This window comes from Poecilia reticulata, chromosome 1 (assembly GCF_904066995.2).
Source record: "Poecilia reticulata chromosome 1, P_reticulata-male-v2, whole genome shotgun sequence".
Classification (NCBI taxonomy): domain Eukaryota; kingdom Metazoa; phylum Chordata; class Actinopteri; order Cyprinodontiformes; family Poeciliidae; genus Poecilia; species Poecilia reticulata.
The window spans coordinates 32,484,839-32,498,814 of NC_088830.1; the positions used below are offsets into that span (position 1 = coordinate 32,484,839).

The 13,976-nt window shown below is 40.9% G+C and overlaps 1 protein-coding gene across 1 annotated transcript in view; it reads right to left on the bottom strand.

The window, feature by feature from the left end:
• Positions 1-1,469: 1,469 nt before the first annotated feature.
• Positions 1,470-13,976, bottom strand: part of LOC103472623 (sodium/potassium/calcium exchanger 3-like) — a 38,117-nt gene continuing 25,610 nt past the window's right edge. The window contains exons 5-18 of the mRNA XM_008422391.3: positions 13,901-13,975; positions 13,313-13,397; positions 12,044-12,147; positions 9,642-9,716; positions 9,365-9,390; positions 9,235-9,288; positions 9,024-9,157; positions 7,866-8,026; positions 7,527-7,785; positions 7,161-7,327; positions 5,840-5,954; positions 5,595-5,707; positions 5,417-5,482; positions 1,470-4,253 (exon numbers count right to left, since the gene is read on the bottom strand). Of these exons, the coding sequence (XP_008420613.1) occupies positions 4,101-4,253; positions 5,417-5,482; positions 5,595-5,707; positions 5,840-5,954; positions 7,161-7,327; positions 7,527-7,785; positions 7,866-8,026; positions 9,024-9,157; positions 9,235-9,288; positions 9,365-9,390; positions 9,642-9,716; positions 12,044-12,147; positions 13,313-13,397; positions 13,901-13,975 (1,587 nt within the window). The 3' untranslated portion in view covers positions 1,470-4,100. The remainder of the gene's footprint in view (positions 4,254-5,416; positions 5,483-5,594; positions 5,708-5,839; positions 5,955-7,160; positions 7,328-7,526; positions 7,786-7,865; positions 8,027-9,023; positions 9,158-9,234; positions 9,289-9,364; positions 9,391-9,641; positions 9,717-12,043; positions 12,148-13,312; positions 13,398-13,900; position 13,976) is intronic.

Here is a 13,976-nt window from a genome sequence, read left to right on the forward strand (position 1 = left end):
GGTGGGTGGGGGAGAGACATGCAGCCGAGGAGCCAGTAGCAGAGTTGTAGTCAAGACCACCAAGTCAAGACCAAGTCAAGACCAGCACCCCGCGCTACATGACACAAAAAAATGAACTTTTACCTATCAAAATTGCTTCTCAAATTGATCTGAAAGATCCACGTTTCCATAAAACATCTAGATATTAAATACTTAGATCTGAAATAAATTTAATCAGTAAAGATCCGTCCAGAAGAATCGGATCGTTCCTCAATGTCATATTATTATATTGCACTTTGGTACCAGCGTTGTCCCATATTTGCGACACCTCAGTCAAAACCTCCACACAATAATTCAGCGCATGAGTGACAACTTTTTTTCATCGCAGATGCAACATGTGTCTCAGTACAGCTAGCTTAGCTAGCATCACGTCCACAGATCTTACCTTTCTTTAAGCTTTCCTTCCAAGTGACGCTAAAAGATGGACGAAGTCCCGCCGACTGTGAAAGCGAAGCGCTGCTGATTTTACATGTCGCCATATCTATGATTTATGCAGCTATTATAATACTGACATTAGACAGACATCGTCCCCCACCTCAGAGGAAACCACTGCGCATGTCTGGAGCTCCGCGTGCGCGTAAAGGTGTAGCCGATGGGTGACAACAGACACTAAGTCACGTTATTGATTGGATTTTACGGCGCCACCTTATGAATGAACTTCATTTTCCGTTAAATGAACTTCACATTTTAACGGACAAAAAGCGCAACGCGACTTGGATGTAACGACAGTTTTGTAGAAATGTAGTGAAGTAGAAAGTACAGATACTTACTGTAAAATGTAGTGGAGTAAAAGTAGAAAGTATCCATTATTAAAGCTACTTAAGTAAAGTACAGATACACGAAAATTGTACTTAAGTACAGTAACGAAGTACTTGTACTTCGTTACTTCCCACCACTGTTTTGCATCAACCTGATAGTTGAAAAGCCAAATTAAGAACAATAAATATCTTTGTTTTTGAGCTCATATATCTGTTTATTCAGTAATCTAGCAGCAAAAATGTTTTTGAATTGAAAATGTGTCAAAATATGGTTTTTGATTTTTGACATATAAAGTATGTTGAACTGATGGACCAGTAAAAGCATTGCTTTAAGTCATCTTGGGATGTTTCATTTGTTTACCATGAAGTTTATGATTTTTTATATTCTGAATATGTTTTACTTACTTCTTCCTTTAGCTATAAGCAGTAAAACAGGAACGTCTCCTTAACCTTAACTCATCGATCCGTCTTCTGCTCCTTTCTGCCATCACACAATAATCCTGGATGGAGATGAACTGACTCAGAGGTAACAATCATTATTCCACTGACAATAGATACGTTTATCCATTTTCTGCTTAGCAACAGAATGTCTGAGAAGGTACAAAAACAACAAAAAAAATAACAAGGAGGATAAGAAGAAATCAAGCATTAAGTCAAACTGGACACTTCTAGTTTATGTAAGTCAATTTATTGTGAGCGCATTTTCTTCTCCTTCTGGTTCTTCCCAGAGGTCAACAAAAATGGATCTTTTACAAACTATCCAAAAGACTTTTGACAACAATAATAAACAGATCTAACTTCTGCAGATCTATGTTCTAAAGAAATCTGTTTAAAGAATTTAAAGTAGCAACTCCCCCGATATGTACAGCGTAACCCAAGCAGTCAGTGCCTTCTTGGTGTCAGAAATGCGTTAAAATCACACAAAGTAACTTTAATAGTTATATAGGCATGCAAAAAAAGCATCTGTTTGTCTCCGTGTTGGAAAATGAACCCAATCCAGCTGCTTCAGCGGATGTGAAAAGATGCTCCGCGGCGCCCCCTGGTGGGTACTGGGAGAGCAGCTGCACATCCATCAGATGGTTCCGGTTTGAATCCCATAAAAATAACAACAAATACTTCCATATTTAGTTTAAACACATGCGGAAACATAAGTAATACCGTAAAAAATTATCTTTAATTTTTCTCTAAACAGTTTTCATCATGGGCATAAATGTATCATTTTAGACATTTGGCGATTTATTTGCTTTTCTCTAGGGTGGCATAATTATACAACAAAAAACTGCAGTGAATTTTGAAGACAACATAGATAAATGCACATATACATAAATATATACATACATTAACCTAAATCTTCAGGTTAATTTAATTTGAAAATAACCATGTTGAATGACTGCTGAATGGCGGCATCTGGTTTTCTCTTTGGCAGCATAAAAGCTCAACACAATACCCAAAACAACGAGAATGAAACGACATTATAGAAAACTGTAGATTTAGTTGAGAGATTTGTTACTCTGCCTATTTTCTCAGATTCAAATAACTATTGTAGTTTTTAAATTATTTTTTTGGTTTCGTTTGCCTCAAAAACTTAGTCAATATTCCGCTAACGACAAAAAGGACGCAATTTCTGTTTTCATTTGATAAGAAAAGCAAATAAGATCACAAGTGAATAATTGCTATAAGTCAACATGAATATAACCTAAATGCCATGATCCTCCAAATACTTCCTGTCGTCTTCTTCGTGGTTTGCATCAATGGAAACATCCAGTTGTTGATCATGTGACTCGTGATGCGAAATGGTGTTTCCACTGCAGTTTAGTTTGATGCTTTTTTGCATTACGAGATACAGAAAAATCACATACCTTCAGCTAAAGTTATGCAGATATTTGATTAAATATTACTGGTGAAAATCTACAATATATTCAAATTACTGCAGGTTTTGCTTTTAAAAAATGATTGCAGTTGAATGTTCTCTCATTATTCCACCCTGAGAAACAGAGAAGCAAAAAAAGTTAAAATAAATAAGAAAAACCCTAAAGCTGATATAACATTAATGCATCTTAGCTCCTGCCTCTAGCATTAAAGTCTGAAATATAAGAGACGGGAGGAATAATACGCTGTAAAAGCTGAAATGCTGGCATGCCATCACTTCCTGTTCTCCTCAAACCAATCTTTTACGGCCACAGTTCATCACTAATTTAATGCGAGGAGGAGGAGTATGCTCCGCAATGTCTCATGTGTTTGAACTAAACTGTACAAAACTTATAAATTATAAAGATCTGTAAAAACAACATCAGTAGTTAGATTAAATATTAGGTGTGGCGCATCGCAGAGTTCACCGTGAGCACTGACACTGCTGTTCAGACATGATCTTTGAATAAGTTAATTCATAAATAAATCCACACACACACACACACACGCACACGCACACACACACACACACACACACACACACACACACACACACACACACACACACGCTCAATCTATGACCCTTACCCTAAAAATACTTTTTGGTTTTAAACAACAACTAAAAGACTAACAGGAGGTCTACAGGCAGCAGGTACACACTTCCAGAAAACCGCAGACCGCTCTTACAGAAATATATCTCTCTACGTTAAAGTGACAGTGCTGGAGTAGGTCCCTTTCATTCGTCGGTTTGGTAAAACCACATCTACTTGGATATGGAAGAAAACAGCCATTATATTAAAAGTGTTAAACATGTAGATTCTCTCTGTGAGTGCGAAGCGACAGCTGTGGCGAACAGCATGCAACGGAACGGAGGACATGTTGAAGCAACACCAAATATCACTTAAATGCTGCTTCGGTTGTGCAGAAAAGACTCAGTTTCAACAGCTAAAATAAGTACCTATGTAATCCTCAAATATATACAGAGAAATCTCTATTCCACTTAAAAATACCTTAATTTTGTGCTTAAACCCAAACTTGTAAAAATGCTAAAAATAGTTGATTCCTCTCTTGCGTAACAGGAGCTGCTCGCCTAACTCTCCGCCATGATGCTGCTCAGTTGAGCCAAAACTGTTTGGTTCGCGACTGGCAACAATCTCCGCCGCCGCCGGGGCGCCATCTTTGGCCATCCAATCCGGTTCCAGAAGCGAACCCAAACCTGCCGCGTCTTCCTCAAGACGTTTCAAACGAAGCTGTGGTTTCCTAGACAAAGAAAAGGTCGGACTCGTTTCCGAGGCGCCGACAAACCGGAAGCCAAGTTGAGTTTCTCTCCCTCCGCAAGCCAACAGACGATGACGAAGAGGAGGATGAGGAGGAAGAGGCAGAGGGAGGGCGGGGTCAGTGGATGTCTCTGCACATGGGGAGGTTGACGAAGATGAAGACGTTGAACTCGATGAGGACGGAGAAGCAGAGGAAGATGGCGTACATGACGAGGCAGGCCAGGCCCAGCCGCCAGTCCAGAGTCCATTTGTTCAGATGGACGCCGAGGACCTGCAGGACGGAGGGACACAAGAACTTCAACCAAAAACAGATCTGGAGAAACAATGTCTGAATCGGGTTCATAAATATTGATATGTAGTGTCATTTATGTCTCCTGGATTCTTGCTCATTTTTAACCACATATTAGAGATTTAACCATATTAGAGAAACTGAAAAGTGTTTTATTCCAACCATAAAGCAAACTTTCCATCTTCTTGTAGTTTTTCTAACGTCTCGCTCTGTGATAAGACCATCTTATTGTAACCATCCCCTTTGTGTTCCCGTTGGTTTCCTTCCTGACAGAAAGTACTCCAGGCTCAGTTTCTGAGTTTCTTTCCTGGAGGAGTAACAGGAAAGAGCTTTAATGTCCATTTTTCTCTCTTCTCTGAATGGATCCACTGATGGAGAATTTAGGTCTCAACTTTGTTTAGTCGTAGTTTTTTTCTTTCTCATAGAAAGGCCTCCTGGCCCAGTGCTTGTGTGTTTTAGCTCTTCTGTGGTTGGAGCTGCAGATGGAGGATTTAAAGAAGGCTGACATGTTTTAACGCTTCACTGAAAAAAAGCTGTTTGACATCCTTTGTAAATTTTTTCTGAACTTTTCTCATCCTGTCAAGAAGCACGTTTGGGTTTGTTCTTGCAACTTCTCCTGATTCTATTGGTCTCTGAGTTGTGTGTGTGTCTATGTGTGTGTGTGTTTGTAATCAAAACCATTGTTTCTGTTGTGTTTAGAAATATGTCGAAGGAATTCTGCGATATCTGCTCTGCCCTGTCCTTTGTGCAGTAAATATGACTTTTCGCTGCTCGCCACATCGATCACAAACTATCACTTGATATCCAAGTAAAGCCGAGGCAACAGTTTAGCAGATATGAAGCAAATGCTGCCATCTGCAGGTGGGAGTTAGAAGTCTCTTACTCCAAACGTTTTATTTTTATTTTTACCATTCTAGCAGAACATTTCCTATAAACTCACAGTTATGAATTAGCGCAAAACTGGATTTCCATAATAACCTGAGACTATTTTATATTCTTTTTGACATTCATGTTGGGGGTTGTAATTTAGCTAAAGCCTGGAGACAGCAAATAATATTATGCAAAAATTTAAAAATTGTAACTTAGTCAGTAAAAAAAAGGAATGCTCTCCTAAAATAATGCATAAAAATGAAAAACAGACTTACTGTAAAAAACACTGAGGCGAGTAAAATTCCTACAGAGAAAATGAGTCCTCTGCTGTTCAGATGGACCTGAGGGGAGACACGTTACACAAAATGGTTTGAATGAACGTGAATGTTAAAGAAAACTCCTCCTGATCTGTTCTGATCCGATCCAGTGTGATTCTGGGCCACAAACACTCACGTTGGAGCCGTAGTCGATGCAGAGCGTCTGCAGCGCCCAGGGAAGCCCCAGACCCACCAGGATGTCGAACACGTTGCTGCCGATGGAGTTGGAGATGGCCATGTCTCCCAAACCTGAGACATTCAGTTTCAGTTTTATTCACATCACAGAGGGAAACAGCAGCAGGAATGAAAACACAGAACAGGCAGCAGAGCAACAGCCTGGGGCTGGTTGATGAGCAGCACGGCGCCCTCAGGGGTTCCTACCTTGGCGGGCCACGATCACGCTGGCCATGCAGTCTGGGACGCTGGTGCCGGCCGCCAGGAAGGTGATTCCCATGATGACATCAGGAATGCCGAGAGTGAAGCCGATCACAGTCACCTGGAAGCAGAAACACAGAGAACGTCACCTGGAAATCACTTTCAGGACCTCCACAGGGTTTCTCTGCTCCCTGCTGCCGAGAAACGGCCTGCAGGTCCGCCGAGATGAATTTACTTTTGTTTCATTTTGAGAATAAAGTTTCAATAAAACACGATAAAGTAGTAATTATGGGAGAATAAAGATATAATAAAATGAGAATAAAGTTGGAATAACACAAAAATAAAATCATAGTAATATGAGAATAAACTAATATTCTAGAATAAAGATCTTGTAACTTTATCAAAGCTTTGCTCTCATTAAAAAACAACATTCTCATGATTTTTCATATTTTTTCTGGTAATATTGTGCCTTTGTTCTACTAATATTATCACATTATTCTTGTAATTTATAAGCAAATCTCTTATTCTGTCCCTATTCCTCTGTCATACATCAGGTCTGCAGGTTTGATAATTTCCTGAATAAAAGCTTCATCAGAACTTCCTGACAGACTTTCTTTACTTGTCCTGCGTTATAATCCTGGCTGGATATTTCCTTCAATTCCCTTCTTGGCAGAATCAGCAGAGTTCATTTCTTGGCAAGGCTTTGGCTGTTAAGTTTATCCACAAACCTCAGAAAGGTTGAGCTCAGTATTCTGGCAAAGCCGCCGCTGAAGCCCAATTTGTCCATTTGAAAACCAGTTTTGATGAATGTTTGGGATCATTTTCTAGTTGGACCAGATTACGTCCAATTTTCAATCATCTAAACCACATTTTATGGCCTCGTATTAAAGAATATTGGTTAAGATGTTCAGGAACAGCCCAATAACCAAGCCTGCAATACACTGGAAACTTTCAACAGCCAGTTTCCCATTACCATGGACTGGGAGGGCACCAACCAAGGAAGAAACCCCTGCTTCAAAACAAACACGTTCAAGCTTGACTGAAATTCACAGCTTCCCACCTGGACGAGGCGAATGTCTTCTGAAAACAAGTTTGAGGTTTTCAGACCAAGAAAACTGCAAAGACTCTGAAGAACGGTGGCAGAAACATCATCAAATTAACATCCAGATGTTTGAAACATCCCAGGGAAGGATGACCTTAATGTTCCTGAGAGCCCTGACCTCAAACCAGTGCAACACGCTGAGATTACACCGGGAAAGCAGCCGGTCTGAGTGAGTCTGCGTGTTTAACGTTGAGTCGGTGGTCTGCTCTGCGTGGATTAACTCACCATCCAGACCATGATGTAGGAGAGGCCAGCGATCCAGATGGTGGCGGTGAAGAAGGAGACCATGAACCATCGCTCCCAGCCCCGTTTGGCGCAGTTTGGGATGGTGAAGAAGAGCAGCAGCGACAGCGGCCACATCAGCAGCCACTTCAGTTTGTTACAGACACCCGCTGGAGGATTACACAGTTGGGGTTAGTGAATGAAAGACCTACTGACCTGACAGTCATGTTTTTGGTCTGGGGTAGGAAGCCGGCGAGGATCCGCACATGAAAACTACACGCAGAAAGCCCGCATGTAAAGTTGTGATTTATCTTTACTGTTGTTCTGTGGCAGGGGTTGTGTTAGTGTCATTTGGGTCCAGCTTGGTACCTGGGACTTTAAATGGCACCAGCGGCCCTTCGTTGTCCTCTTCTCCCTCTCCTTCCTCGTCGTTCTCGTTGTTTTCGTTGTCCTCGTTTTCCGTCTCGTTGCCTGACTCCAGCCGCTGCAGCCTCCCGTTGAAGCCCTGCTCAGCTCCGCCCATCCCGTTCTCCAGGCCCCGCCTCCCCAGACCTCGGGTGGCGGAGTCCGAGTCGCCGTTGGTGATGCAGTTAACCCGAGTCTCTGTGGTGTTGATCAGCCTCTGTCTCTGGAATGTCAACACAGATGACAATACATGACTCCTGCCCAGATCCTGCCTTATTGCAGTTCGGCTGCCGTCTTTCTTACCTCGTTGATGAGCATGCGGGACGCCATGGTGAGGCGAGTCCTGGGGGAGAAGTGACTGGTGATCATGATCCTCATGCCGGCCTCAGAGAAGGTCAGCTGGTGGGGGTACGCGGACAGCAGCTCGTCCACCATCAGCACCGACGGCGGACAGTGGAAGTTAGCTGCAAAGGACACAAACAGTGTTTGAATTCATGAAAACTAGCATAAAAATAATCCCTCCAGCAGATTATGGCTGGATTTTATAACATGTAGCACAAAACTGGTGAATAAACTGGTCCTGATTTATGGCACTTATTTCAAGTCAGTTTACCGTACTTTCTGTATGGAGAGAAATTTATTCCAATATGTTTGCAACATGTTTTTATAATAGAAATAAGAAAATGCATTTCAAGAAGAAACTTTAAAAAACTTAACCAAAAAATAAAACATTTGGAGGGAACAATGTTTGCAATAATAATCATTTTTTTCTATGTTGATGAGCATCCTGGTTTCAAATAATTTTTTCAGACTACAATTTTTTCCGAAAACGTTTTGAAATTGAGTTTAGCAAATTGTTTTTACGTTTTACACATTTTGTTCCACACTTTTAGGGGAGGAGCGCATTTAGCAGCATTTTTATTGGTCAGTGCCGAGGTTTCTACATTGCAATTTGTTCCACTAAGTCTAATTTATTTTATTTTTTAAAAATAAAATCTGAAAAAAATTCTAAAAAATTGTTTTAATTTTGCTTTTGATAAAATAAAATCAATCTGAAAAATAATAATAAAAGTAAAATTTTTAAATAATCTTTAAAAATAATAATTAAAATGAAATCTCAAATTAATTTGAAAAATTTAATCTGAAAAGAAAAGAAGAAAAATAAAATCTTTAAATTATTTAAAAAAATAAAATCAGTAAAAATAGCAAATTGCATACATGTAGGTTCAACACTGTAAGATACTTTCACAATAAAGTTACCTTTTCAAAATGCTTTTTTTTTTCTTTCAAATTAAAATTTTTGAAATGTGTTGTTTATTTGCAATAAACTGTAGCTAATTTCTCTGGGTGGGATACAACTAGCATGAACACAGATTATTATTTACTCTGCTATACGTGATAAAACTTTAGGAATCCTCAAAAGTTGTAGACAGAAAAGCTTCTGCAGATCAACTCTGGTACCTTTCTTCAGCAGAACTGCCGTTGCGTCGTACGAGACGTTGTCCTCCAGATCCGTACTTCCTGTCAGCCCGTTCGCCAGGTTCCCAGAACCTTTCTTCCTCCGGCTGAAGTACCGATGAGCCTTTCCGTTAAACCTAAAACACGACACACGATCCAATATTTACCATAAAAAATCAGTTCACGGAGCTGCTGCAGCTTTAACGACACTCACTTCATGATGAGGATGTAGACGGCATACATGAGGACCAGAACAAGAGATTCCCACCTGCAAACATGACAGTTAGACATTTACAAACCGTCCGTCAGTGTAATTGTGGCTGCAGAGTGAAGATGATACGCACCAGCACACCTTCTCATCATAGATGAACTAAGCAGGGGAGACAAAGGGACAACAATGTAGCGTTTTAGAGACAAGTCAAAATATTTGTTTGTAGTGTATCTATTGCTTCCTTTATAATCCAGCTGTGAAAACATCAAACCTGCTTCAGATTACAGAATCCCAGTAATCCCAGTAATCCCAGTAATCCCAGTTTCAGAAATGAACGGTCTAAAGGTTCTGCTGCTATGTTTCCAGATTAACCAGGTGTGTCTACAAGAATCCACAGAAAAAGATCTTACCACAATCAGTGCTATGATGGAAAATGTGTAATAGATGGAATCTCTGAGCAGAGCCCAGTGAGACAGCTTCACAGCCTGCAAAGAGAAACCACAGCGATGAGAACGTTCCAGACGCCTTACAGAGAAATCCTACAGCTCATTCACATTAAAACGTTTCACTCTTAGACTTTCAACAAGCTCAAGCCAACTTTAAATGACAAAACAGATATTTATTGTAAATTTAAAACATATAGAAGTTCATTGAGATTTTGAGAATGATTTGTTTTTCTCATTTGTTTCAGGAAGCCCTTATATCTGGTTACCATGACCCATCCTGAGGTTGAATTGTTACTGCAGAGTAAAAGCAGGCGTGAAACGGACGATGCTGAAGGATCACCAGCTCACCTGACGGCTAGTAGAGAAAATATGTTTGGTTTGAAATCTAAGCACATGGACGAGTTCTTGGAAAACCTCCTGTGAGCGCAGCAGCAACGTCTGGGTTTGATCTGGGTGTTGTCTGTTTAATGTTCAGTAGCTTATATTTATAATTCTGATTTTTAAAACGGCTGTGTCAATATAACAGCACAGGGTGAGAGTTAGAACGCTGGAACGAAGTGAAGTTTGGATTTAAAGCAGTTTATGGAGAGATTTGTGAAAAAAGAAAGAATTTATCACATTATGGTTCAGGTCAAAAAAATTAGTTTTAGAACTTAGAGAGAAAAATGGGGGTCATATTGTCTCTAGTTTATTCATTCATTCATAAATGTCACAGTTATAAACGTCTCTGAGCTAAAACGGCTCATTGTCTGAATTAAGCTGAAATGATGCCAAATATGGAGCTAGTTTACTAAACAATGAGCTTTCTAACTTCAAATTTAGTTTGAAACAGTGACATTTATAAATGAATAAACAACATGCTGACATTAAGTTTTGTGTTCTCCGATTAAAGATTAAATAACCCAAATTATTGCTGTTCATCTTTACAGTAACTTTACAAACGGTGCCTCAGAATCCCCTCCTGTAATCATCCTAAATTGTCCGGCTGTGTCTCATTGGCTGTGCTTCCATTGGCTACATAATTGTGCAAACTGGAATTACAAAAATAAATGTTCTTGTATTTGATTCCTCTGTTCCTGCACCTGATGACATATTGGAGATTTACGTTGACCTCCGAAAGCACCGGCACTGTAAAAGCCACCCGCTCTGAATCATCGGCGTGCCGGTGAGTTTGTTGACCTTTTGCAGCCCAACAGGACACAGGAGCAAACAATGAAGAGGATAAATCTTCCACACAGCGAATCAGAGGAGGGGAAAACATCACATTTTGAACCTTCCACTCCCAGCTGGGAAATCACAGGTCGAGGAAGAACAATAATAATAATAAAGCTTCAATGTGCTTTCATTGCATTTTATTGCACAGAAGAGTCTGCAGAGAAACGACATGCGAGGAGAGCGGACCTGGATCTGAAGCGAACCGTCCCTGCTCCGTTAGACGGTCATTATCTCAGCACAATTACATAACATGCAATCAGTCGCATCACTGCTTGCAGTTCAGATATACTTTTAAGAGCAGAGAGCTTATCCTTGAGCTCAACTCATTTCCGTATCAGTGGCGCGTCAGATGGCATCAGAGAGAAGCTGCTCCGGGCAAACTTCTCATGCACGGAAGGTAGTCGTGCTAAAAAATGATAAAATCTCCTACAATACCACATGTTTATACATCAGGACTTCAAAAATATTAACATGATCCTCATTATGTGGAACCTGAGATGATCAAAAGCAAGCAGCTTTACGGCGTCTGTATTAAAATGATCAGAGTTGAGCTGAAACGCAGCAGCAAAGTGGAACAAATCCCGACTTTTACAGAAACTAAAGGACCACAGAATCTGCAACAGCAGACGATTTGTTGGTTTGATTGTCTGGAGCAAACAGGTGTGTTTGAACACAATGGCAGGGCAGAAACACGTCGGCCTTAGAGGAGTAACTAACCGCTTATCAATCTGGAAATGAGCTCATTTTTCTGTATAGTCGTTAATCTTCCCAGAAATCTCATCAAATCAGTCACAAAGTTTCATAATCAACAGAATCCTGCATGTTTTCACACAGATGCATAATTTTCCACAGAACTGGTTGAGTTTGAATGAATCAATATACTTTGCTACTGATCTTCTTTTGTTTGCTTTGCTTGTTTTAGAAATTTACTTTGTACTTAACTTTGTTTATTCTTTTATTACACTAAAGTCAAACCAAACCACCTGTAGGTGGCAGTATTTCTTTCTTCTACTGTACTGCTGCCACCGTCTTTGATTTCAAGCTATAGCTCTTCAAAAGGTCACATCAGCAATATATAAACATCCAACCTCTGACTGAATCTTTCTTAACTCCCCTTTTCTAACGCCACCAGGTCAGCAGTGAGGACCTACCTGGCCAGCGAAGAAGCCACACACGCCGATGATGCACAGGATGTTGAAGACGGCGGAGCCCACGATGGTGCCGACCCCGACGTCTCCTTTGGTGATGAACACGCCTGAGGAGGCAGAAACATGAACGACTGCAGCAGGATTCATGGAGAAGCACAGCTGGTCAGTGTTTGTGCGTCACACTTAGTTATTTCCCCGTTCAGAAAAAAAGTTCCACAAGGACAAAAAGAACCCAAAAAACTTTAAAATGTTTTAATCTAGAAAATTATTTTTGTGGGCTGCACAGTGGCGCATTGGTAGAGCTGTTGCCTTGCAGCAAGAAGGTTCTGGGTTCGATTCCCAGCCTGGGGTTTTTCTGCATGGAGTCTGCATAGTGTGCATGGTGGGTTCTCTCTGGGTACTCCAGCTTCCTCCCACAGTCCAAACACATGACTGTCAGGTTAATTGGTCTCTCTAGATTCTCCCTAGGTGTGTGCGTGTGTGTGTGTGTGTGTGTGTGTGTGTGTGTGTGTGGTTGTTTGTCCTGTCTGTCTGTGTGTTGCCCTGCGACAGACTGGCGACCTGTCCAGGGTGACCCCGCCTCTCGCTCGTTGGCGCCAACAGCCGTAAGAAAACGGATAGATGAAATTATTTTTGCGTGCAGATGACCTTTAAAGTTGTCGAAAACTGAGTCAGATTTTAAAAATTGGTTCTTCAGGGTTTCCGTAGAAACATGAGTAAAAAATCTATAAATAAACTTCCTTAAAATATGAAATAAAGTTACAGGAAAACTTTTAAAGTCTAACATTTAACTCATTAACAAATCAAGCACTGGATCTTACTGCATTTTTCTGTGAGATTGAGTCACTCAGTGAAAGATTTAATAGTTTTAAGTGTTGTTCTGCGTTGTGTACAGTTTTTAATCATTTAAATGTGGTCAAAAGTACGAGCCTGAAAAGATGTTATTAACTTGACGAGGGCTTTGTGGATTAGACTCTCCGGTTTTAGGGACACAAAGTCCAGACGATCCTTTAATGAATGAAGCTGGGAGCGATGAGTGGGACAAAAGATTTCCCAGAACTATTCTCCATAAACATCCAAAAACCATAAGAACTCATCTCTTTGAACACGAGGTCAGGGACTCTTAGCTCTTTGTCGCTTGTCTCTAAGTCAGACACATCAGACGCCATCAGTGAATCTCGTTACGTAAGACGAGGTTAACGTGGAGCTAAAGCCAGAAAACGCTGCAGAGTGTGTGGCGGTCCATGGAGGTTTGGACCTCCCTGATGTTACCGATTATAGAGGTGAAGAGCTCTGGAGCCGAGCTGCCAGCTGCCATGAAGGTCGCTCCCGCCACGTCCTCGCTCAGATGGAGGCGCTGAGGGAACACAGGACAAAAGGCAGCGTTAGGGAAAAAGCAGCTGCAGCTTCAACTCTTCTGATGAAATCTAACAGGAGCTCAGACCTGCGCCAACGAGCAGCAGTGCGGGGTTTTATGAGTCTGACACTGCCGGAGAAAACCAGGTGGTGGAAACCCAAAGAAAAAGGAGGTGAATGTATTTGATCTTCTGGTTTCTATGGAGATGTTTTTAATCTTCAAAGAGACACAGCTGATCAAAAACCTGTCCATCCGATCCGTCTGTCCCTGAAGTTGTAAAGATCTTTCAAATTTTTCTTTTAGGGCTTCAGCTGTGTTTTTACTAATTTCTAGAAATCTGTAGAAAACCTGGAAAATTATCTCTCAAGATCGCCTTAAATCTAAATTTAGTCCAAATTCCTTTAGATTTAAGAAAGAAAAATCCAGAGTTTCTCAGTTATTTTAACAAGTGACAAACTTTCTTCCACATCGGAGCTGTGTGACAAAGTGTTGCTGCCTCATACCTCACAGATCTTCTCCAGGGAAGGGACGAAGTAGTCATCGCAGACCAGCGCCAGAGCGCAGAACATGTAGACGGTC